Source organism: Pocillopora verrucosa, chromosome 7, assembly GCF_036669915.1.
Source record: "Pocillopora verrucosa isolate sample1 chromosome 7, ASM3666991v2, whole genome shotgun sequence".
Taxonomy (NCBI): Eukaryota; Metazoa; Cnidaria; class Anthozoa; order Scleractinia; family Pocilloporidae; genus Pocillopora; species Pocillopora verrucosa.
In genome coordinates this window covers 22127944-22150468 of record NC_089318.1, presented here as the reverse complement: position 1 = coordinate 22150468, position 22525 = coordinate 22127944, and the positions used below count along the sequence as shown (strand labels likewise).

Here is a 22525-nt window from a genome sequence, read left to right as displayed (position 1 = left end):
CGAACGTGTCTCTTCTTCCAACAGTAGATGACACGGTTCAGTGATGAATGAAGAAAGTTGAGGGTCACTGAGAGAAAATTAAATTTTTTCAAAGCAGTGCTCGAGCCATAGATTCTAAAACTAACCGAACAAATGTGAAAAGGCAGATGACAAATAGCAAACACGAGATTTAAAAAATACTAATCGTAGATTTAATGAGGGCAGCAAATTTTTTCATCTTATCTGACTGAGCTTCTTCTCGTATTCGCACGGATTGTATCTGATTCTTTTGCCGTCAGACAGTTAAATAAATCTTGATATAGAATGCAAATATGAGAATAAAGCCAATAGCTACAGTAACTGAACTAAAAGCATTTGGAGTCCCACGCAGCCCCCACAATGTCATCGAAGAAACAAATGTAATGTAAACCCATATTGAGATCACCATATAAACAACACGCTTGTGAGTCATAAGCTCTTGGTGTCTGAGGTGAAGATGAACAGCTAAGAACCTGTCCATATTTACAACCACGACACCTAAACACGAAGCAAGTGCTAATAAATGGCGTATATTTCCCCTCAAGTATTGACGCGATGTTCTCGTCCATTCAAAAGAGACTCAGTTCAACGTCTGGTGAGCAGATTTTGTTTTTGTGATAACGTGCATGAACTTATGAAAATGCGAGTTTAATTAATTGACAGTTCTTCTTTTGCACCGACATTTTTAGCAACAACTCCGCGGACAGTGGAGGTGATTCAGGCCTCTGCTGAGAGGGGTAAATTTGAGAACTTTACTCTGGGAAGGAGAGATTGCTACGGCTCAATTACACGTAAGAAACACGGTTAGAATTTCGTGTTAATAAAATAATTAAATATTTTAATTGCAAAAGTGTCTAAAGAGGCGCCAAAGCGTCCCAAGAAATTGTTTAAAATTCATTTTGAAAGATGATATGACATTAAGGTTTCGGGCTTCTATGTTTTCGACTTTTGCACTATTGTCTTCCAAAATTTAGTTGAATATCCTCACCTGTCAGAGGGTCTGAATGGGGTCTCTACTACTAACGATTAAAATAATGGCCAGTTACGGCTAACGATTCATTTTCTTCCTTTGTAATTAAAAAAAAAACCCGTCAACTTTTTTTGCGACTAACGGTTAAAATTTGTGAATGTTGTATGCGTAACAGCAATTTTTTTGGCCGTTTCACGGCTAACAATTAACCCTATTGCGACCCACCTGTCAGAAAGTTTTTGCTTTTTTCTTAAAAACGGTTTATGCCTCTCCATGACATTAATGATAATCAGCCTTATGAACGTTTCAATAACAATTGTAAGTACGTTAAATCTGTTTGTGGACTTTTTTAAGTCTCTATTTATACGAGATAATGCACCCAATAAGATATTCAAATTGCACAACGGCTTGTTGTCTCAGTTTAAGCATAGCTGGTTTTGTTATGTAATTAAGTCATACTCAATAATTCATTACATCGACGTCTTCCTCCTGAGTCATACATCAGAAAAGTGAGCTGATGTGGCAGCATCATCACGACATCTGGCCCCTTATCTTAGGAGCATCACATTTGTGTAGGCAAAGGTAACAGTTCAAGAAGAAAGTAAAGAGAGTGACACTTTTGTGTCGAAAGAGGAAATAATCTACCTGCAGAGAGTAAAATAACATTGTGTCTGAAGTTCCCATTTTTCTTTCAAGACTGAGCGGAATTGACACCATGAGCGACTTCTATTGTAACGAGTCCTTCCAGTATCATCCTTCCAACGTCGATTTCAAAGAACTTAGGTCAACTATCATGGCCAACTTAATCTTCAACAGTTTTCTGACTTATACCGCCGTTATGTTGAATATTGTGACAATCTACGCATTGCACAAAGCTTCGACGATTGCAAAACCTTTAAAAACGCTTCTTCTGCACCTCGCCTTTTCTGATGTGGCGGTCGGTTTATTTGGTCAACCACTTTATATTTCACTTCTTGTCAAGTGGTTACAAATAGAGACTCCTAGCTGTGACATTTACCTAATGCTGAGTATTTATGGCTATTTATGTACAGGTGCTTCGTTCCTAGGTATGGTGGCTGTAAGTATGGAAAGGTTCTTAGCTGTTCATCTTCACCTCAGATACCAAGAGCTTGTGACTCACAAGCGCGTTGTTACTGTGGTGATCTCAATATGGGTATTCAGTGTATTATTATCTTCAATAACATTGTGGGGGCCGCGTAGCACTCGGGATGCTGTTAGTTTAGTTATTGCAGCAGTTGGCTTAATTCTCACATTCGTATCTTACATCAGGATATATTTAACTGTTCGACGGCACAAGAATCAGATACAGTCCATACAAATACGAGGTGAAGCTCAGTCTGATGCGATGAAAAACTTTGCTGCCCGCATTAAATCTACAGTTGGTATATTCTACGTCTATATCTTATTTATGATTTGTTTTCTGCCTTCCCTAATTAGCTCGGCTGCCATCAGAATCTTTGGCTCGAGCATCGTTTTGAAAAGATTTCATCTTCTTTCAGTGACTCTGATCTATCTTAATTCATCTTTGAACCCTGTCATTTACTGCTGGAAGATGAGACACGTTAGACACGCTATCTTAAACATACTACAAAACATGTTTCGGAGTAGAAATGAACCATCTCGTTGAATCAAGTGTTGTCTATGTTGATAACTAAACCCTTGCCTGTGGCTTACAAGAAGTTGCAGTTTGCAGACTGTTCTTGACAAAGCAAACGGTGGGAAAAAAGGCGAGTATTGTTTACTTATATGGTGCAGCAGCAACCCGACATTTGTGTATAAAACAAAATACAAATTGATCGGGAATAAGACTAAGAGATTTACTGAACAGTAGTGCTAGATATCTTTACAGTCGTGCTAAATATCTTTACAGCAGAAAATGTATTGTTATTATCAATGCAAATAAAGGTAGAGTAGCAGATAGCAGAATAAAACCACTAAAACAAAGAAATCTAGTGTTTGAAAGAGGTCCAGAATTCCGTGTAGGTTTTTTTTTTACCTCCTTTTGACTTTTCCAATGACTGCATAATGGTCGTCCAAAATCTTAAAAAAAATTGAAAAAGTTAGTAGTCAAGTGTGGCGTTTCAGCGTCAAATTTAACTGAAATGAAACTTGAGCTTGAGATTCTGTGGGTAATACCTAAATTGCAGAAAACTATGATTTATATCTAACTGTTTGAAGACTTGTAGGACTTAAGAAAATAATTTCAAAGTTAGCGCATGGCTGAGAACATACAAATATAATATATCAAACAGAGCATATTTTAGAGTTCTTTCTGTAAACAGTATCATGCAGCTGCAGTCAAATCGACTATAACTAGCGGCATCATAATTTTAAAACGACTCGATTAATTTTCCTAAAATTCACTCAGCAGCGAAGGTTTATTTTAAAAAAGAAAATCTATCAGGAAGATTTTCCTAGACCGTCCCCAAAAATTGTTTTACAGGTTTTCCTATGACATTGGCATAATAATAGTGATTGCCATACCGCGTCCATCATATCAAATTAAACTTAAATTATTTGATAAACACGTATGTGAAATTGGTCCGTCTGGGAGGAGGGAAGTTGGTTTTCGAGCGCTTTGTTTGTAGGTTTCTCAAAAAAACTGTTTCCAGTCACCTTCATATACGAGAGTTTTTGCTATTATATTTAATTTTCATCGGCCAACAGGCGCCGATTACGCGAACGTGTTTATAACTTACAGCATAGTTAATATCGCTGCCATAACTTTGTCTCCGTCTTCAGTCCTTTTTTCATATGTTTATATTAACACTCAGATAACAAGCAGTATTAGCATATACATTAGAAGTGAATAGTGCTTTTTCACGCGCGCTGATTGGCTGGCTTGGAAGTAAATGTCAATTACTATTCAACTCCGAGCAGCTGATAAGACAAAATCGCGCGTCAAGAGTTGAATTTCCGATCTTTTTCCGATATATTGAAAGAAATACCTTATATTTTTGTATTTGTATGGTATATACTGAAATAATCATTCACCTCCACTTCATTGGAAAAATGGTAATTATTATTTTGGCCTTTATTCCTTCCGCAAGTAACACGATTTTCATGTGTACTGCAAAGTGAGTCAGTTTAACTCCTGATAAGCGAACGATATATTTTTTTAAATATTTAATGCCATACATTTATGAAAATGCGATATTTATAAACCAACAGTTTTGCTTGTGTAGAGACCCAGTGTCTCTACTTCGTGATCAAGGACAACTGAATATGAAAAATAATTTGATATGCGTTGAACTGTGTTATTATTCCATGTAAATTGGCAAACAAACTTCCATCACGCCGAGCGAATGAACTGAACGAACAAATAAACTAGCTAACCAACGATTAACCAACGAACGATTCAAAGTTTTTCGTGCCAAGATCACGGAGAAACCGAATAAGCTCGAAAACAAAAGTTACAAAACATGCCATGTGCTTTTATCAAACTCAACATCTCAAAATGCAGAAAACAGTCAACGAGGCCAGCGGCTCACTGTATTTGAGCTGTCCTTAAGTGTCGTTCTTGAAGCCAACAGCTTGTCTAAGGAAAGAAACGGGCAGAAATAGTAGCCTTTGCATGTAAACGACAACAGTGGTGGCTTTAATTTGACATTTCAACGATGACTCCATGCACAGACCGCAGCAGGTGATTCTGGCTTCTGCTGAGACAGGAAATGTTGGGGACTTAATTTTTAGGAATTATTTCGGCACACCTACACGTGATCAACCGTTAAATTTTTCGTGTGGATAACAAGATTATTTTAAAAATTTCTTAATTTCTATTTCATTTTGAGAAATGATATTACGTTCAGCTTTTTTTTTCGAGCCTTTCAGTCTTCAACGTCATTGCCTATTTTGCACATTATCTTCCAGATTTAGTGAGTATCCCACCTGTCAGAGTTTTAGCTCCAACTTTTCTTTTTAAAAAGGTGTACACCTCTCCATGATGTTGGTGATAATCGAGCTTGGCTTCGCTATTACAGTTGTTAATGGGCTAAATTTGTTTGTGGCCTCGTTCATGTCACAATTTATACGAGATATTGCACCCAATTAGAAATTCAAAATGCATAACGGCTTGTTATCTTAGTTTAAGCACAATTGGTTTTGTTACGTAATTTAGTCATACTCAAAAATTACATTTACATCTTTTTCTTGAGCTATATATGGGTCATAACTCAGACAAGCCGATCCGATAACATCTTCAAGAAGGCTGCCTCATTTCGCTTAGGATTGTCACATTCCCAAAAAAAAAAGTAACAGTTCCAGAAGACAGTAGAGTCAGTAAACCCCTCTCGTATCGAAAAAGGAAAAGAGTCAAATACCACTATGTTCTCCTGAATTTCCCATTTTTCATTCAAGATAAGCGAGGAGAGGAGACGACATCGACACCGAGGCTCTCCGGCCAACCATCTTGGCCAAATTTATTTTCAACAATTTTCCAACTTATACTGCCATCTTGTAGAATATTGTGACAATGCACACGATGCTTTGACGATGCGAAACCTTCGCCAAATTTTACTTCATAATTGGCATAGAGGAAAAAGCGCGGAAAGGGTTTTAAGGGTTTACGAAGTTTAAATGGCCAATGTTCTACCAATTAACTAATATTCTGCACACTGGTGTCTTGAGAAACTACTTCTTTCCCGTACATGTTCAAAAACATTTGACGACGGGTGGGATCATCTATGGCGACCCCGTTTCACATTTCATCCAAACTGGGGTAATGCTGCGAGGATATCCTCTTTCCAACTCAAGCCAACCATCATCAAGCCTCCAATACTCGTCATCTTTGAAGAAATATGTCCTCTCATTCCCATTCCAGGTCATGACAGAGTCCATGTTGTGTGGCAAACCTTAAACGTCATGTTAAACACAGATTAAATAAATGAAAACCCATTGCACGGTAGCCTTCTACCTTTGTCCATAAACGGTATCCAAACCATAATTGATGGTTTGAAACTTGAGAGAATTGGACAAAATTGAGAAGATTGTAAATTCTGAACTTGGTCGTCGAATAAAGAAAGTTGTTATTCGTTTATGTGACTAGCGTGGGACGGCAGAACACCACACCCTTCAGTTATCGAGCTCCCACATGCTACCACTGCGGAAAACCTTACAAGGCAATTAGCTAGGTTCAAAGTTATCAGGTTCGGATATGACAAGTGGCCCTTGTTCTGTTTCGACATGCACTATCGAAAGCGCCGAGTCTAACATCGCAAAAAATTTTGAAAAACTGTGAACATATATTGCGTCAGACATAGTTTGAAGCTACACTGGTTTGCAGATATAATGAATGTAACCGAAGAAGTTACAATTCATAGACCCAACGTTTCGACACTCCTGTCTAGTGCCTTCATCAGGGGTGATCTAAACGCTGCAACAAGAGGTCCTTTTATATGATAACTAATTAGCGGCCTTTTTTCTGACGAGGTGTAAATAGGCGTCAGGAAGCAGACCGCCATCGTCACGATTTAAAGGAGCGTGGGCGGAGTTAATGTGCCAAGCCTCCAAACAAAGGCGCTGGTGGTAACGCCGATTAGTAAAAAGTCTGTAGCCAAAACTTTACTTAGGAGGGCTGATTGTCTACCATCATCACTCGATTCGAAGGCTGAGGAGAGGAAATATGTTTCCAATGTCCTAAAGGCAAATGGCTATACAAAAACTTTTCTCCGTAACTGCCAAAAACCAGTTACAAATAGTAACGCTCTTGATGAAAGGGAACCAGCGACTGGTTTTGCTGTTATTCCTTACATACAGGGTGTTACTGAACCCATCAAGAGAATTTTGAATAGCCACAACGTTAAAGTTGCTCAAAAACCTTTTCAGACTTTGGGGCATATTTTCGCCAAACCTAAGGATCCTGTCACGAAAGAACAACGAACCGACGCCATTTATTCTATTCCTTGCAATGACTGTGATAACGAATACATCGGACAGACCAAACGCCAGTTTGGTACACGGTTAAAAGAGCACCAAAAAGCGGTTTTTCTTTGCAAAAAGGAAAATTCAGCTTTATCGGAGCATACTTGCCTAACCAACCATACAATTGGGTGGGATAATTCTAAAATTATCACTACTAATCGGCGTTACCACCAGCGCCTTTGTTTGGAGGCTTGGCACATTAACTCCGCCCACGCTCCTTTAAATCGTGACGATGGCGGTCTGCTTCCTGACGCCTATTTACACCTCGTCAGAAAAAAGGCCGCTAATTAGTTATCATATAAAAGGACCTCTTGTTGCAGCGTTTAGATCACCCCTGATGAAGGCACTAGACAGGAGTGTCGAAACGTTGGGTCTATGAATTGTAACTTCTTCGGTTACATTCATTATATCTGCAAACCAGTGTAGCTTCAAACTATGTCTGATTGTCCACCTGGTTGCCGTGTGAACTTTAATATATATTGCGTCCTTCATAAACTCAGGTCGCAGTGTTTCCCAATCCGTCGAGAAAAGGAAACAGACAAGAAATCAAACAATAAGGACCAATTCAAGTCTTGTGATTTTCTCTTACCCCAAGCAATTATAGACTTTGGATAATTTTTATCCACAGCTTTGTTGAACTCGTTATATCGCCAGTAGTTATTCCCTTTGAAGAAATACGTCTTTTTATTGCCTCCCCAAACAAACGCCGCATCAGGATCACTCAGTGACGATGGCAGACCAATTTGACGGATGTCACCAGGACCTTCTTCGAGTATGTCACCGTAATATTTCCAGTATCTGTGCAGTAAGACAACAATAAAATCAAAGTTGTCATGATCAAGGAGTACAGTGGAGAATGTAATGCTGTGTAGTTCCATGCACGTCGATGCAAGGTGACAAGTTTTAACTGAATATCTTTCTTCATTTTTACCCAACCCCGATCTTTAATGCGCATAGTTTCTTTCAAAGGAATATGTTTCATCGTATTACTTACATGCCTCCTTTGAAAAATACCACCCTTCCGTCTCGATTGGTATAGGCGCTGTTGATGGGTGTTTCAAGTTCTTTCCATTTACTTGTTACCTTTAGCGGGCCATCTTCGACACTGAGAGAAGCTGACAGTACCCAGAAATAATCTCCACTAAACACGTACGTCTTGCCATCTGCGCCCATCATAAAAGAGTCAAACCTATGCATGTTACAGATATCCCCCACAAAGGGAGAAGATGAAGGTGTTTCTGTGACTGTTAGTGTCGTATCCTCCGTTTCTGCCGCGGTAGTTACTGCGTGAGTAATCTTATCCGTGATTAATGCTGCGCTGGCTTTACTTGTTGTCACTTCGGTAAATGCTAAAGCTTTGGTCCTTGCAGGTGGTCTTGATGTCGGACTTGGTTTGCCTGAATGTTGAAATAACGATCATACATGAATCTTTATTGGTAAAGTCTTAAGAATCTTTTACAGTTATTCACCGAAGTTGAGGTGAAAAGAAAGGGCCTTTTTCATTTCCACCACTTTCACCGACGCTGAGGTGACTAATTTTCCTAATGTAGACCGCGCAAAGACCAAAATGCACACGAAACTTACTCCGCTTATAACCCTTTACACTCCAGCATAAGAATGCATATTCTCTACACTGTGCTACATACATTTCCTAAGTTACTGACAGGGAGAATTTGTTTGCAATCAAGAACCTCTTAAGATCGTTTCCTATATTCTCATAATATTAATACTTGATTCAGGGATAATAGTATTAGGAGAAACTAGATGCCAGTCACTCTTAGGGATTTAAAGGTTAAACCAATTTTTTAGTCGAAAGTAGAACGTAAAATTAGAGTGCATTAGGGTAATTAAGTACTATCAACGGAGTTGATAACGTAAACTGGCTACCGTAAAGAGTTTACAAGCTGAAGTTTCGAGTGTTAGCCTGATATCAGCTTTGAAAATCTTTACTCTTTACTCTTTACTCTTTGGTGGCCAATTTACGTTATCAACTCAGTTTGTAAAATGAAATTACCCTGTTATACTCTCCCACCGACGCAGCACCCCAGTTTCTTTAGGAACTTAACCTTTTTATTTGATTGCATTAACTTTGACTCAGTATGCACCGTTAGTTATTGGTCAGAGAATTTATCGCCATTTTCTCAACCAATCAAAGCAAAACTAAAATCAGTCGCATTTTTATGCGTATCCTTATTCAAGTATTTTTCCTTTTGTTTTGACTCGTGGATATATGATTAATTTCGATGTAGTTTCACTGCACTTAATTGGGGGAGCCCTCCATCCTCAACTGAGATAAACTCTTCCTGAATATTCAGTTTACTACTTACCAAACAGGGCTTGCAACTGATCGATATCGCTCTGGCTAAGCTCGAGGTTCGGAAAGTAACCTTGGTACCAGGGATACATGACGGAGTAACGTACGTTGGAATGTTTCAGACCTAAGGTGTGGCCAAGTTCATGTAGAGCCACCCAGTCCAAGTTCATGCCACTGCTTGTATTTGTGGTGAAAGGTTCGCTGTCATCAAAATATACCTTAACTCAAAAAATTAAGGACAGATAAAGAAAATTCTTTGCACATGCGCGTAAATTAATTTGCAAAGTAAGCCTGTTAAAGTAAAAAACGCACGACTTTCTTATTCATGTCTCGTATGCTTTACCATTGAGGCGAAGAGGATTGGAGCGACGGCTGGTATAGTGACTGGTTACTGAATTAGAATCGCAAGGCAAGCGCATCCTACCAGCTATTAATACGGGTAACTTGGAAGATCTGATCCTGTCTTCAATCTTATTTGTTCCATGAGACATGAACAACAAATCAGAGTTTGTTTAAACACTAAGTGTTTAACTTACTTTTGCTATCATTTGAAAAAAAAACCTCTCCAAATGTTCCTCCTTTTCCATCAAACGGATATTGATCACTGCTGTTGGGTTGTACAAAGCTTATCTCTATTTCCCCTCTCTTCTCTGCGTTTCTCGAGCGCCGATTACGGCACTTTGCTACACCAGGAATCCTTTTTTCCCAAATTTTAATCTGCCTAGCAATTATACTTTCTAGAGCATCTCCAGAAAAGTGATTTGAGGGTTCCTTGATAATGTAGTTCTACGGAAAGAGCAAATTTTGTTTTATTATTGAAGTACACATCACAACGGACAACAAAACTGCGATCCTTCCTTTCACCTTTTCTACACTCCTAACAGTGCGAAGTGAAGCATAACCAATTCAGTCACCGATTACGTTCAACCAGTGCAAATGAAAACTGTTCACAAACAATTGCACCTTTTAACTGGGCTTGGATGCTTAACCTCTGCGTGTGCGTTTTTCGCCCGTCTCCACTGAGCAAAGCGTGACACAGGGTATTTTTTCATTTTGTTCGTGTATACCTATTTCCGTCACTAAATCTCTTAAGCTGACCAGATCCTCTTAAATTTGGCTCTGTCACACAAAATCCACTTATCTTGCCAACCTATCAATTGGGCGATAGTGGTCTACCCTAAGCAAGTCAAATTATCATTAAGAATGTCTGTTTATACATGAGTGTCGGCTTTACGAACTATATTTGCGTTTTCACACATTTCTCATTTCTCATTTTCACTCACATTTAGTTTCTCACATGCTCCAGCAAGGTAGTCGTCGATAGAATCACGTTTTCTCCTTCTTTGTCTTGCTTCACCATAGAGGGATAACTCATTTGCTTCCCCTGTGTTTCCACATCTAGGAATCACGAACAACTTTTTGGTCTCAAAGTCCAACTCTCCAGTGACATTTATTCCAGCCATGCGCTGAACTAAAGCAATTTCTTTTTCGAGTCCAGGAGTTGGCGCACTCGGTCTTACCCCAGATAATATCTTGTATTTTTTTATCCATTCCTGACAAAGGAATTTCAACTTTCACTTAGTAATATACTGAGACATATTTGGATTCATGGACATAAAAGCATTAGAGGAAAGACCGAGGAAATTTCTATGAATCTGGCCATTAGAAAATCAAGAGCAAGCAAATGAAGGATCATGATAGAGGTAAAGTGTTATGTAGGATAACGAGGCAATAGTCGGCAGCAAGTTGTTAAGCTTGAAACATATTTTTGGTGGATTTACGTCTTCCCTCTCTGAGATGGCTGTTGCGAAAATAACAAAGTAATTCAACCAAAGTTTGAGTGATGGTATGGTCATCATCCTTCTTCATCTGCAACATCTGTAAGGAGACTGCCTTTTGATCATGAAGAGTAAGCCCTCACAGCCCATCTAGGAAGTGTTTTAGCCGTAGAACTGAACTTGGTAGAGCTGTACTGGCATTTCTACTCGAGATCGATGAAAGGATACCGAAATCAAGTGATATTTGCACGAAAAACAATGTTTTTCTTTCAAAGGCCAAAGTCGTCTTAAGTTACTTACTCCAGTATGTTTTTGGAGGCAGAAGATGAACAAACACCTCGAAATTTGAATGAACGTTCATGTCATTATAACATAATAAAAATTAATAATGAGGTCAGTCTTAGGCCAGATAGAGAATGCTTCATTAAACTCTTAGCATTATGTGAGGACGGAAATTTATAAATTGGTTGGTATGTCCGCAACACATGTTCGAAAATCATTTTTTTACTAGCCAACTTCGGTTGGAGATCGATTCCCGAAATTTTTAACTGATAGCATGGTGGCAAATGAGTCCTGGGGAGGTTTACCAAAATAGTTGCGATGCTTGCCTCTCCATTACAGAAATTCTAAATAAATGCCCAGAGTATACTGTGTTTGGCGTGTGCTACCCCAGTAAGCTTTGTGATGCCTTAGTAAGATACCAATCGGAAACAACCCAAGAATTAAAGTTCGCGAAGCTTCCGTTTGGTGATATGTCAATGAACGTCTTGGCAACAGATGCGTCTGCTTGCCTTCCCAATGGGCGATTAGAACTTACCCAAAACAACAAAAAGAATATATGATACAGACGTTGGAAAAACAAACAAGTCATTGTCAAAATGGTAAAGCATACTACAGGCCAACAGATTTTGATAAATCGTTCTCCAAACTAAAGAAAACATTTGAATATTTATCACAGTTAAGGAAATTCCTTTTGGCAAGGAAAGAAATTCTCAGTTAGCATGGACCAAATATCCTACCATCAGAGCAATGAAAATGCAAGATTTGTTTCAACATTAAAGTTTTTTTCTTACAATGAATAAAGGTAATGTTCTCAGAGGTGCAAAAGAGTTTTTCTTTTTACCTTTCTTCGTATTTGAAAGTACCTTTTCTCGGCTGTAACTGGACTCGTTCTGACGAAGGGCTAACGCTCGAAACGTTAGCTTTATAAACTCTTTATGGTGACCAATGTAAATCTTTAAACTCAGTTGGTAAAACCAAAAAATCTTGTTATACTCTCCCACCGAAACAGGAGCACCCCTATACGTAACTGAAATAACAACGCTGCACAAACTCCATGCTAGTAAGATTAACTACAAAGAAGACAACCGATACTTATGCGGGACGGAGAGGGAGGGGGAAGAAATGAAGCGTCTTGCTTACAGTTTTATATTTATTGGTGTTGATTCCCAGTCATTATTTTAGAGAGTGGTTTGATCCCAGTGAAGAATATGCGATGCAGAAGTTGGAAAAACAAGCGCGTAAAAAGTCACAATACCTCGGCGTCTTTAAGTGTCACTGCATCAACGACTGCTACTGACGGTTTGCTTGAGTCTGGGAAAGGAAGGGGCGCTGCTGAGGTGCATTCACTATACCAACAGTTAATTAACAAACCAACTGTGAGTAAATGCCATGGAGATCTCAGATCTATAGAAAGAATCGACGACTTCTTGAAACTCATGACCAAAGCGCACAAATGCAAAACTCCAACTTGAACTTTGACTTAAGGTCCGGTCTGTAAAGAGTAAACAATGAAGCAAACAAAGTTTGCCTCGATGACAGAATGAGATTATTAAGATTTAGAGGTTTTCACGAAAGAGCTTCGGGCACTTAAACTTGCATTTGAAATTAATTAGCCAAGATACTTAATACTCAATTTCTATGTAATCAAAAACAAATTATTCCCTCTCGTGGCCGGTGTTCTTTGATATTTGTGTACTTAGATTACTGGCGATAGCGATCTCAGAAGCAGGATGTAATTTATGCCGCCTGTGGTTTTTTACCACGTGTGCAAAGACATGAAAGCATTGAGGCCCTCAGAGGAACATCACTGATTCATTACTCGATTCTACTAAGACAGTAAACAGAGATTTGTTGGGTCAAGTGTTGCGAGGGGAAATGAGCAATCCGATTAGAAGTGATGATCGAAATCAACCAGTATGAACTGCAAGTCACCAACCTTCGAGGCCGGTCGACGCAAACCAATGCAAATCAATCTGGAATCAATAAGCCACCAAATAATTTCTTTGGATGTCAATAGCTCCCAAAAATCTGCAAGACAGAACTCTTAGTGTAAAGTTACAATCTCCATGAAACAGTTAAAAAGGTGGACAGACTGAGAGTTGGAAGGTAATTGAATAACTGCTGAGATGTCTTAAACAATTTTCAACCTCATCGCCCCTTTTAAGTGTTTTTCGTATTTTATTTCGGATTGGGCAGTTACGAATAAGCATCATCAAGGAACTTTTGTATACGCAGTGCCAATTTAGCAAAATAGCTGAAGGGATGGGTATTCGTGTATACTATTATTTCTCCGTTGTTCACTCTACTGGTACCAAAATCAAAATAGCTTATTTAGAAGGCCGATTTCAGCATGACTTTTCCGGCATCAAACGTAAGGTCATTGAACATGGCTGTTTATATAACAATATTTTTGTGAAGCCCATTTTCAGCCCCAGACCTTCCTTTAGTCAATGAAGAGGATCATAGCATAACTGAGACGTATTTTGGCCTAAACGGTGTGATTTACGTCAAAATTTTTCTTTACTATTCACGTACGTACCTCACTTGTCGCCTGAGTAGGACTAATGCTACAACTAACTTCACCTTACTTGGTACAAATGCAAACAAAAGGGGAATTATTTGAGTATCCTAAATATAGCTGCCGAAGTTGATCCTTTTTTGACTTTGTACTGGTTTGATTTGATCCAAGGAAAACAAATCGTGATGGTGGTCTCGGCATTTTTTTTACAAAGAAAGTCGTCCCGTAGGGTGCTACTTACATTCCAAACATTCCCCCTGTATCAATCAAGTTGACCCATTCCAAGGTTATTCAATTCTCAATGACCAGTTTTATAATCTAGTTTTATAATTCTCCATTGACCAGTTTTATAATCCTCGAATACATTTTAATTCTTATTACGGTACTTTTAAGATCGAGGACCATTAGTTCATCAGTTGAATTACTGTTGTGTGTTATACCCTCCTTAAATAAAGTAATTATTATTATTATTATTATTAATGTGAGCCACAAATAGTTCAAGAACCCATTGTTTTCCGAACTTTATTTCATAGCAGTATACACTCGTTTTTCTTATTTTATTATAAGAATGTGCAACTTAGGGGCTGGGGCTGGACGTTCTTTGTTTATGCGATTTGAGCCTGAAAACGTTCACAACATGTTGTTTGAGATACACAGCATAGTATTTCAAAAAATCAATTCGGTCGTGACCTTAATTTACCCTTTCCTTATATAAATTCCTCTTTTAAGTAATCTGACTGTCTGAGTTGTGCTTTCTTGTTTTCGTGAGGTTTTCGTGAGGTTTTTCAGTTCCCTTTTTGGCTTTGAATGATACGCAAGCTCTTTTCGCTGATGACGATGACAATTGAAGGACAAGAAAATGTCGATCAGTCAAGCAATAAATCAATCCGCAATTGATTATTTGAAAAGGTTTATTTTCTCATCTTTACTTGTAAGTTGATTATGTAGCAGTCAAAGCATGCGATACTATTTTTCTTCGGGGTGGGGGGGGGGGGGGGTTCAAAATAGATGATCTGTTGGGAGAAGCGAAATATTTATCAGTATAAACATGGTTTCAGATGTGATTTCCTTTAACAAATCGATCAATCGAAGAAGATTTGTCGAACTCACTCTAACCCAGTACACTCTCCAGTACACGTTTTACTCGCTCCAAGCTTTGAACGTTTAAATTAATTCAGTATGGCGGCTTGAACCCTCGATTGGAATATTTTAGCAGTTCTCGCGGGCTCAACTGGCATTCAACTTCACGAAAAGATGAAGCGCCGGTTTTTTAAAAATAGAATTTTGTCTAGTGTAAAACTCTTTCAAGGCGGATATCTTTTTGTATGATACGTCCCATCAAACACATTTTGCAGAGCGCTTCGGAAACTTTAATTTCATTTCAGCAAGTTTTCCGAGCTTGACTGGTTTCGCAACAAGTATCCCTTTCCTTGGCCAATAACAAATAATTCCTTGTTAATAGAATAAGAAAAATGATAAGATGGTGATAATAATTTCTTACTTGTGTAACTGAAGCTTAAACTAACCGGGCTTATCTAAATTGTATGAACGATGGTCATAAAATTCTAAGAATTTTGTTCTTTCCTTGTTGTGAAGGGAAAATTCACAATAAATTCTCATTTTCAACCTGTTTATATGTCAATGCATCGCATCCAAGCAGGGCCGATAATACGCGGGTATCCAGACACCATTCTAAGGGCGCCATCATCTAGCTTCCAATACTCGCTGTTTCTGAAGAAATAGGTTCTGCGATTTCCTTTCCATGTAATGGCTGCGTCCACTTGGTGAGGAAGACCTTGAATGTTAATCAAAAAGCAAATCAGTTTCTCTAGTTTCAGATGAAAGAAGCGTCCAGCACGCTGCCAGGATCAACACACGTAAAATTGGAATGACGGTTTCTTTATGAATTTTTGAATGAATAAAATTCAAAACACACACAGGCTAATCAGTCGACCAGTAAATAATGTTTATTGTCAGTGGTCCTCTTGACGGAAAAACTTACAAATTTTATCGCGCCCTTTTAATTTCTGTTTACTATTTTCTGACCACGAATTTCCTATGGTTGTAAAAGGTCAAGTTATGCAGTTATTCCGGTCGAGAAACAATAGCTCTTTTACCAGACGGTAATTTATCACTTAGTCCCTTCCTTTTTCCGTTCTTTTTTAGGACTTGAAGAAAATGAGTATAAACTCTACCAGAGTAACGTTGCTCAAGCATGCAAACATTCTATTTGCATAAGCAATCAAGCGCAGTTTACTTCATGTAAAACACATTTGAAATGACAGACCAGTCAATTTTCGAAGTAAAGATACCTTACCCCAAACTGAAATAGGTCTTGGATAATTATCGTCTGCGATTTTTTTGAACTCGTTGTACCGCCAGTAATTATTCCCTTTGAAGAAATACGTCTTGCCATTGCCTCCCCAAACAAATGCTGCATCAGGATCAGTCAGTGACGAAGGCAGGCCGAAGCGAGTTATCTCTCTGGGGCCTTCCTCGAGAATGAAACCATAATACTTCCAGTATCTGTCAAAATTAAAAACGATGCAGTTGAAGATAAAGAACGCTTTTCGCCTAAATAAAATAAACTTATTACAACGGCTAATGGAAATAAGAAAAGCTGGAAACGTTACCTTAAAAAAGAAAGCCACAGAGCACTCATAAGAAACACAATTTAACTTACGCCAAGGTGGAAAAATGTGAATAACTTAGTCAGTATCAAGAGTTTTTGGGCTAGTGGCAGTCAACAGTTGAGTAAAGTAAACTTACAGGCTTCCTTTAAAAAACACAGTCCTTCTGTTAGAATTGGCATACACGCTGTTGATTGGTGTCTGGAGTTCCCTCCATTTTGATTTGATCTTCATTGGGCCCTGATAAATCTCGAGGTCTGGAGATAACGACCAAAAATATTCTCCACTGAACACGTATGTCCTACCATCCGTGCCCATCAAGAAAGCGTCAAACTTCGACACTTTGCAAATATCAAGAACTGGTTGTATATCAGGGGTAGTTGGTTTCTCTGTAAATGTTTTGGTCGTGGGCTTAGTCGTGGCCATCGTTGTTGCTTTAGGTGTCGTCGCTTCCGTCGTTGTAGGGAGCTTGGTTGTCGTCGCTTCAGTTGTAGTCGGAGAGGTGGTTGTCGTCGCTTCGGTGGTGGTCGGAGGGGTGGTTGTCGTTGCTTCGGTGGTAGTCGGAGGGGTGGTTGTCGTCGCTTCGGTCGTAGTCGGAGGGGTGGTTGTCGTCGCTTCGGTGGTAGTCGGAGGGTTGGTTGTCGTCGCTTCGGTGGTAGTCGGAGGAGTGGTTGTTGTTGGTGGACTTGTGGTTGTTGGAGGACTGGTCGTTGTTGGAGGACTTGTAGTTGGTGGTTTACCTACAAGATGAATTCAACGATAATGATCAGTCGCATGTTTAAACATTTGCACACGTGATGAATCATAATCATGAGTATCATAAGAAGACATAAAATCCACAAAAAGGGCATTGTCGGAGGATTTGTTTGAGTAGAACGTATCGTCGTAGTAGGCTTTTCTACAATTCATTAATGACCAAAGAGAAGATAAAAATTTGGAACCATTCTGTAGGCCACAAACAAATTTGCATAATTTTCAATGAAGATGTGAAACTTAATTGCCGCGCCGTAAGAAAATGGGAACTCTCAGTTTTTTTTTTGCAAACCTATTGTATACCCCAACCGCCTCAGATACTCCACCACCTTGCCACTGAGAGGCTTACTGAGGCAGCGATCTATCGAACCCAAATAATGATACTTGCTTGACGTATAAGACGGAGTAAAAGTATTTGTAATCGCGATGGCACCATTACCGGACACCGAATGAGTTTCTGATCTAGGCATCCCAATTTCTGGATCGACAGGAGCGAGTTGAGTTCCGTGCTTTTACTCCGGGGCACTTACCATAAATGTCTTGTATACCAAGGATATCATCCTCAGTAAGCTCGATATTAGGAAAATAACCCTTGTACCAAGGGTACATAATGGATTCTCGTACGTTGGAGTGTTCCAGACCCATGCTGTGTCCAAATTCGTGAACCGCCACCCAGTCTAGGTTGATGCCATTTGGTGTTCCCGTGGTAAACAGCTCATCGTCATCAAAATGAGCGTCACCGGACAAGCCTAGGAAGGAAATTATCTTTTGAAAAACGGTGATATAAAATGACAACTTGAAAATAAACTTGCCATGGCTTGGGGAATTACATAGGTGTTTTTTGTTTTGCTTTGCGATGATATCGGGCGGGACTGGAGGAGCTGGTGATTGACTTCTGGGTAAAATTCCACATGATCGAGCATCTCTGTCTAATTTTCTGTGGAATTATAGGAACTGTTAAGCAAGAAAACGTTCTTTCATCCTGTGAACCTTTAGTAATGGATCTCCTAAGAAAAATCATCGTTTCTTGTCAAGATTAGTATCAGAACTGTTAAAGTTACATGTGTGTGAGAGCGAAATATCCACAATCACACACACTCCATTTCACCAAGCCATGGAATAAAAGATTTCGTCATAGATACAGTGTCCAAACAGCTCTAAAGTATTTTATATCTTAGCAGGTTTATGCAGCCTTCAAATACGCTTCCCTCGATTGACCATCGGAGGTGGAAAAAGTTATCAATAAAGGCCATATACGGATGCAAAATGACTATAAAACCCCATTCTCCAGTGTATTAACATCCTTTTTCGAAGGACAATTATCAATAAACACCGATTTCGAATGAAATCCATAGATGGGAGCAAAATTACCAATAAACGCCGCAGTGAGTCTGCCAAAAATCGGGTTCATTCGAGAATTAAATGATAAAAGAATTTGCACGCATGGTGCTTCTTGTCAATCTACACCATCACTGGTAACTGATAACAAGAGGCAATAAGACTTATTAAACGAACTGCGTTTAATCGACTAAATACAGCCTTGATTGAAGGTGTTGATACTAACCTCTGTTATTGTGCGGGTAATACGCATGCGCTAATGTTCCTCCTGCGCCGTCAAAGGGGTACGGATCAAAATGGTAGCCTGCAACAAATGAAATGAGTATCTCCACATCGTCATTAGGCACTGATGGATCAGTTTGCTCCCGGACGGTCAGGGTGCTGACGTCTGCCCATTTTTTGATCATTTTTCGAAGAATGTCTCTCTGGATGTCGACAGGAAGATCTTTTGTGGGTGTCAAGAAACGGTAAGTAAGGTTCTTTAAAAGAGAGAAGAGCAAAAATTACTTTTGTTAAACAGTTTAGATAAACCTTCACATTATTATAAGATCACCAACCCTTATCAAGATATTCCTGCCAGGTACTGTTTTGGTAGGGAGAAAGGATTTTCTTACAGAACGCAAAATAATGCTAGGTCGGAGAAATTTCTTGTACAACATGAAACTGCGCGAGTTATAATTGCTTTGGGACTTTTTTTCGTTTTTCAGTTTCTTTTCTATCTTTCTGGTTTTCTTTTGCTGTTAGAGTGTGAATGGTCGCGAAGGTTCAACGTTCAGGTTCAATAGTGTAGTATTATATACTATTAAGGGAAACAGCTTCATTGGAGGAAATAACGAGTCGATCAAATCGAAGCTTAAATATCCCCCATCCGGGCAACCCCCTGAGTATTTGAACCTTTTGAAGATTGGTTTGTTCAAATGCCTCACCCAATCTTTCTTGGAAAAGGCAAAATGAGCGACTGTTACTTTCTACACATTGACCGGGAATTAAAAACTAGACCTTGCAGACCATTTGTTCTAAGGTATTCGCGCGCGGATGTTAAGTATTTATCTTAAACTCCAGCATAATTGAAGATATAACACTTGTATACACTTCCACTTCAAATTTCCCACCCGAGCCAAGTTACGTTTAAGTATTCCTTCTCCGGGCACGGACGACGGTCAAATATCCGTGGGTTGGGGTGTTGCAGCTTCGAATTGATCGGCGCATAAACCCCACGTGTACAAAAACCGCACTTTGTACACCAAAAAGCTATTTAAATTTCACTTACTCTTTTTTTCCATTCTGTCCCTTGTTTAGTATACCGTTTAATTCTTCTTCTTGATTCAAGTGAGCTGTGCACTTGGTTCTCGTCTTCTTGCTCCCGGACGCCACATCGTGGTAGCACAAAAAGCTTTTTGGTCTCATAGTCCAACTTTCCAGTTACGTTTAGTCCACCCCGGTACTGAATTTTTGCAATCATGTCCGTGAAATTGACGGCCTGTCCGGGTTTTTTAATCCCATACTTTTCCATCCATTTCTGAGAAAGAAATGAGTCAGTTCAAGTCAATAACTTTTCAGTGGAACGAAAGGAAATGGGAGCCTGAAAAAATCCACTCAAGTCATTTAAGGATTTTAATCTACAAAATACCACGCAACAATTTTTTTTACTTAACTCCCTTTAAGACTCCTTACACCCACTTTGAACGCCGCCATTTTGAATATTGGCGCTTAACCCCTTCAGGCGTCGTCACAGCCTATGTCCAGGCTCTCATCATTAGCGCCGTGGAAAGAGGCATTTCTCGAATGGTTAGGTTGCTTTTTGTACTCTAAAACTGGAGTAAGAAGGGTTTTTTTTTTTAATGAGGGGAATACTTCTGCGTTACTTTTGGCTGAATTAGCTCTTGCCGAAATGCTAATAGCAGCTTTCACAAAGATAATGCTTGAGCTGATTATTCACTCCAGTGTTGAATGCTGACTTTGAATTTTACGTCACACAAGACGAATCTCAACGCAACCTCAAATTCGGCCAACGATAAATTAAAGAAGCCTGTTTTTAAAGGGCGTTCCAAAACCTAAAACATGAGTATGTTCAAAATATCACTTTTTTTGACAAAAAATGCCGCGCCTTAAAGCGGCTCGTGTTAAATCATACTTGAGGTCGTCCACGCGAACTAAAAATCACGCAAGATCGCCCTGCCAATAGATAACAGGTTGCAGCAGATCTGAGAGAGCGTTTGATGTATCAACAGTGGAATGGATAGATATTATATTAGAGGTTGTTGTGTTTCTTTTTCACGATAAGCAAAATTCAACGAGCAGCGAGGGTTTTGTCAACCGATTTTACGAAGGACGAACATCCGAGATAATCGGATGTGTGGAAATACCATAATCCTATTCTATTTCTTGTTACCGATAGGCAAAAATCACGAAAAGAAGCCCGAAAAAATCTTATACTAATAAATCAATCGGGCTTAAGTCTCTAATATTTTCGTAGCCGGTTTCAACAAAATATTCTATACAAGCGCCTTCTTGGAGAATAGCCTTAGAAACGTCAAGAGTAGAAAGAGTTTCTGTTTACTTCAGAAGTCTCTCTCTCACTAAGCCATAAGCTTATTACGTGGATTTTATAAAGGATTTTTTCCCCAGAGCAAAGCGATGCTTTCAACTGTGCATACGCCTTCACATACCATATAGTCTGGCTGTTTAGAGTAGGGCCCAGCCTATTTGAACATGAATACCGAAAATTCACGGCGTGGCTGATTTTAAATTTTCCATGCGGGCCCCTTTTCCCCATACATATGTTTGAAAGTCTCTGACCTCCCCTTACTACGGCGTTATTAGCGAGAAAATCATTATCACAGATTTTTAACCACACTTCTATTTCTTCAACTTCAAACTTGATGCTATAAGCAACATTTGATAAAACGTAGTTGCGAATTTTTTTTCATATTTTGGTACTTAGCGATTGTAGACATTACGCGTTGAATGAAACGTTTCTACGATTTTAGACATGTTCATATTCCCATGGGACGTGAGAATCGGCGGAAGTGTCTTTGATCAACGACAACAGCCAGCGCAAAGAGCATTTCCCAGTTTGTAGAAGGAAAAGGGTAGGATTTTTTTTCTAACGACATGTGAGTGTCCCGGAGAGATTTTATGCATTGCTTAAACTTGTTTTGATAACCTGTCTGAACCTATGTCACAATGAGCTATCTGCGTGTAGGGTCTGCACGCTCCAACTGAAGCCTACAGATAGAAACTAAACTCCCTCATACGAAGGTTATGATCACTTACGAAACAGAATTCGGTGTTCACTTTATCGATTAGTTCTTTGGGTGGCTTGCTAGGATCGTTGATAATACGTGCAATTGGTCCTGCAGAGGTTCGATCGCAACACCACAGACAAAGTAAAGCGAAGAAGGTGATGAATTGCCATGTTGAAATGAAGCTTTGAATCTTCAGCTTTGACCTCGTGAAATCCATCCTGGTTTTTCCAGGGGCCTCTGTGAGCAACGGCCTCAGTTTGGCCCTTTATCAGCAAAAAGTGACAGCAACTGTCCGTAGAAAGGACCTCAAGGTATCTTTGGCACGAGGGCCTTTACGCGAGCTTGAGACGTTTGTGAAACGGAGACTAAACAAAGTAATCCTGTAATGTGACACTACTTTATAAACAAGATAACATACGCGAAGGAATTTTTATAGGCTCCTTCTATCTAGTTTGTTGAGTTGTTATCTGTCACTTATTGTTTTCCTGTAATTGAAGGTGTGGTATTTAAATCGATCGGAGGCATTCTACAAAGTTTCAATAAATTAATCTATACAGATTTTTGAATGAATGAAGCAACTTTCCTTTTTATCTCCGGCAATAAATAACTTCTCTATGTATCATACAACGGAACTTCACTGGCGCGATAAGTATGTCCCTTTTCGAGGATCATTTTCAAGAAGCTGATGTCTGTATCTGACAAAAAAAATGTAAACAGAACTAGGTTTTAATTGATT

The 22525-nt window shown here is 39.2% G+C and overlaps 2 protein-coding genes across 2 annotated transcripts; one reads left to right on the top strand and one right to left on the bottom strand.

Moving 5' to 3' along the window:
- The first annotated feature begins 1589 nt into the window (after nt 1-1589).
- On the top strand, nt 1590-2996 carry LOC131775206 (adenosine receptor A2a-like). Its single transcript, XM_059091305.2, has one exon. It carries the CDS (start codon nt 1704-1706, stop codon nt 2634-2636), a length of 933 nt encoding a protein of 310 aa, XP_058947288.1. The 5' UTR covers nt 1590-1703; the 3' UTR covers nt 2637-2996.
- A 2403-nt stretch (nt 2997-5399) lies between these two features.
- LOC131775234 (uncharacterized) lies at nt 5400-22172 on the bottom strand. Its single transcript, XM_059091334.2, has 14 exons — nt 21818-22172; nt 19812-20060; nt 18768-19020; nt 17734-17952; nt 16590-17190; nt 16138-16346; nt 15454-15615; nt 12558-12781; nt 10526-10795; nt 9779-10028; nt 9256-9465; nt 7923-8325; nt 7518-7726; nt 5400-5859 (listed from the first exon to the last, which is right to left on the bottom strand). Exons 1-14 carry the CDS (start codon nt 22004-22006, stop codon nt 5690-5692), a joined length of 3618 nt encoding a protein of 1205 aa, XP_058947317.2. The 5' UTR covers nt 22007-22172; the 3' UTR covers nt 5400-5689.
- Between the last annotated feature and the right edge of the window lie 353 nt (nt 22173-22525).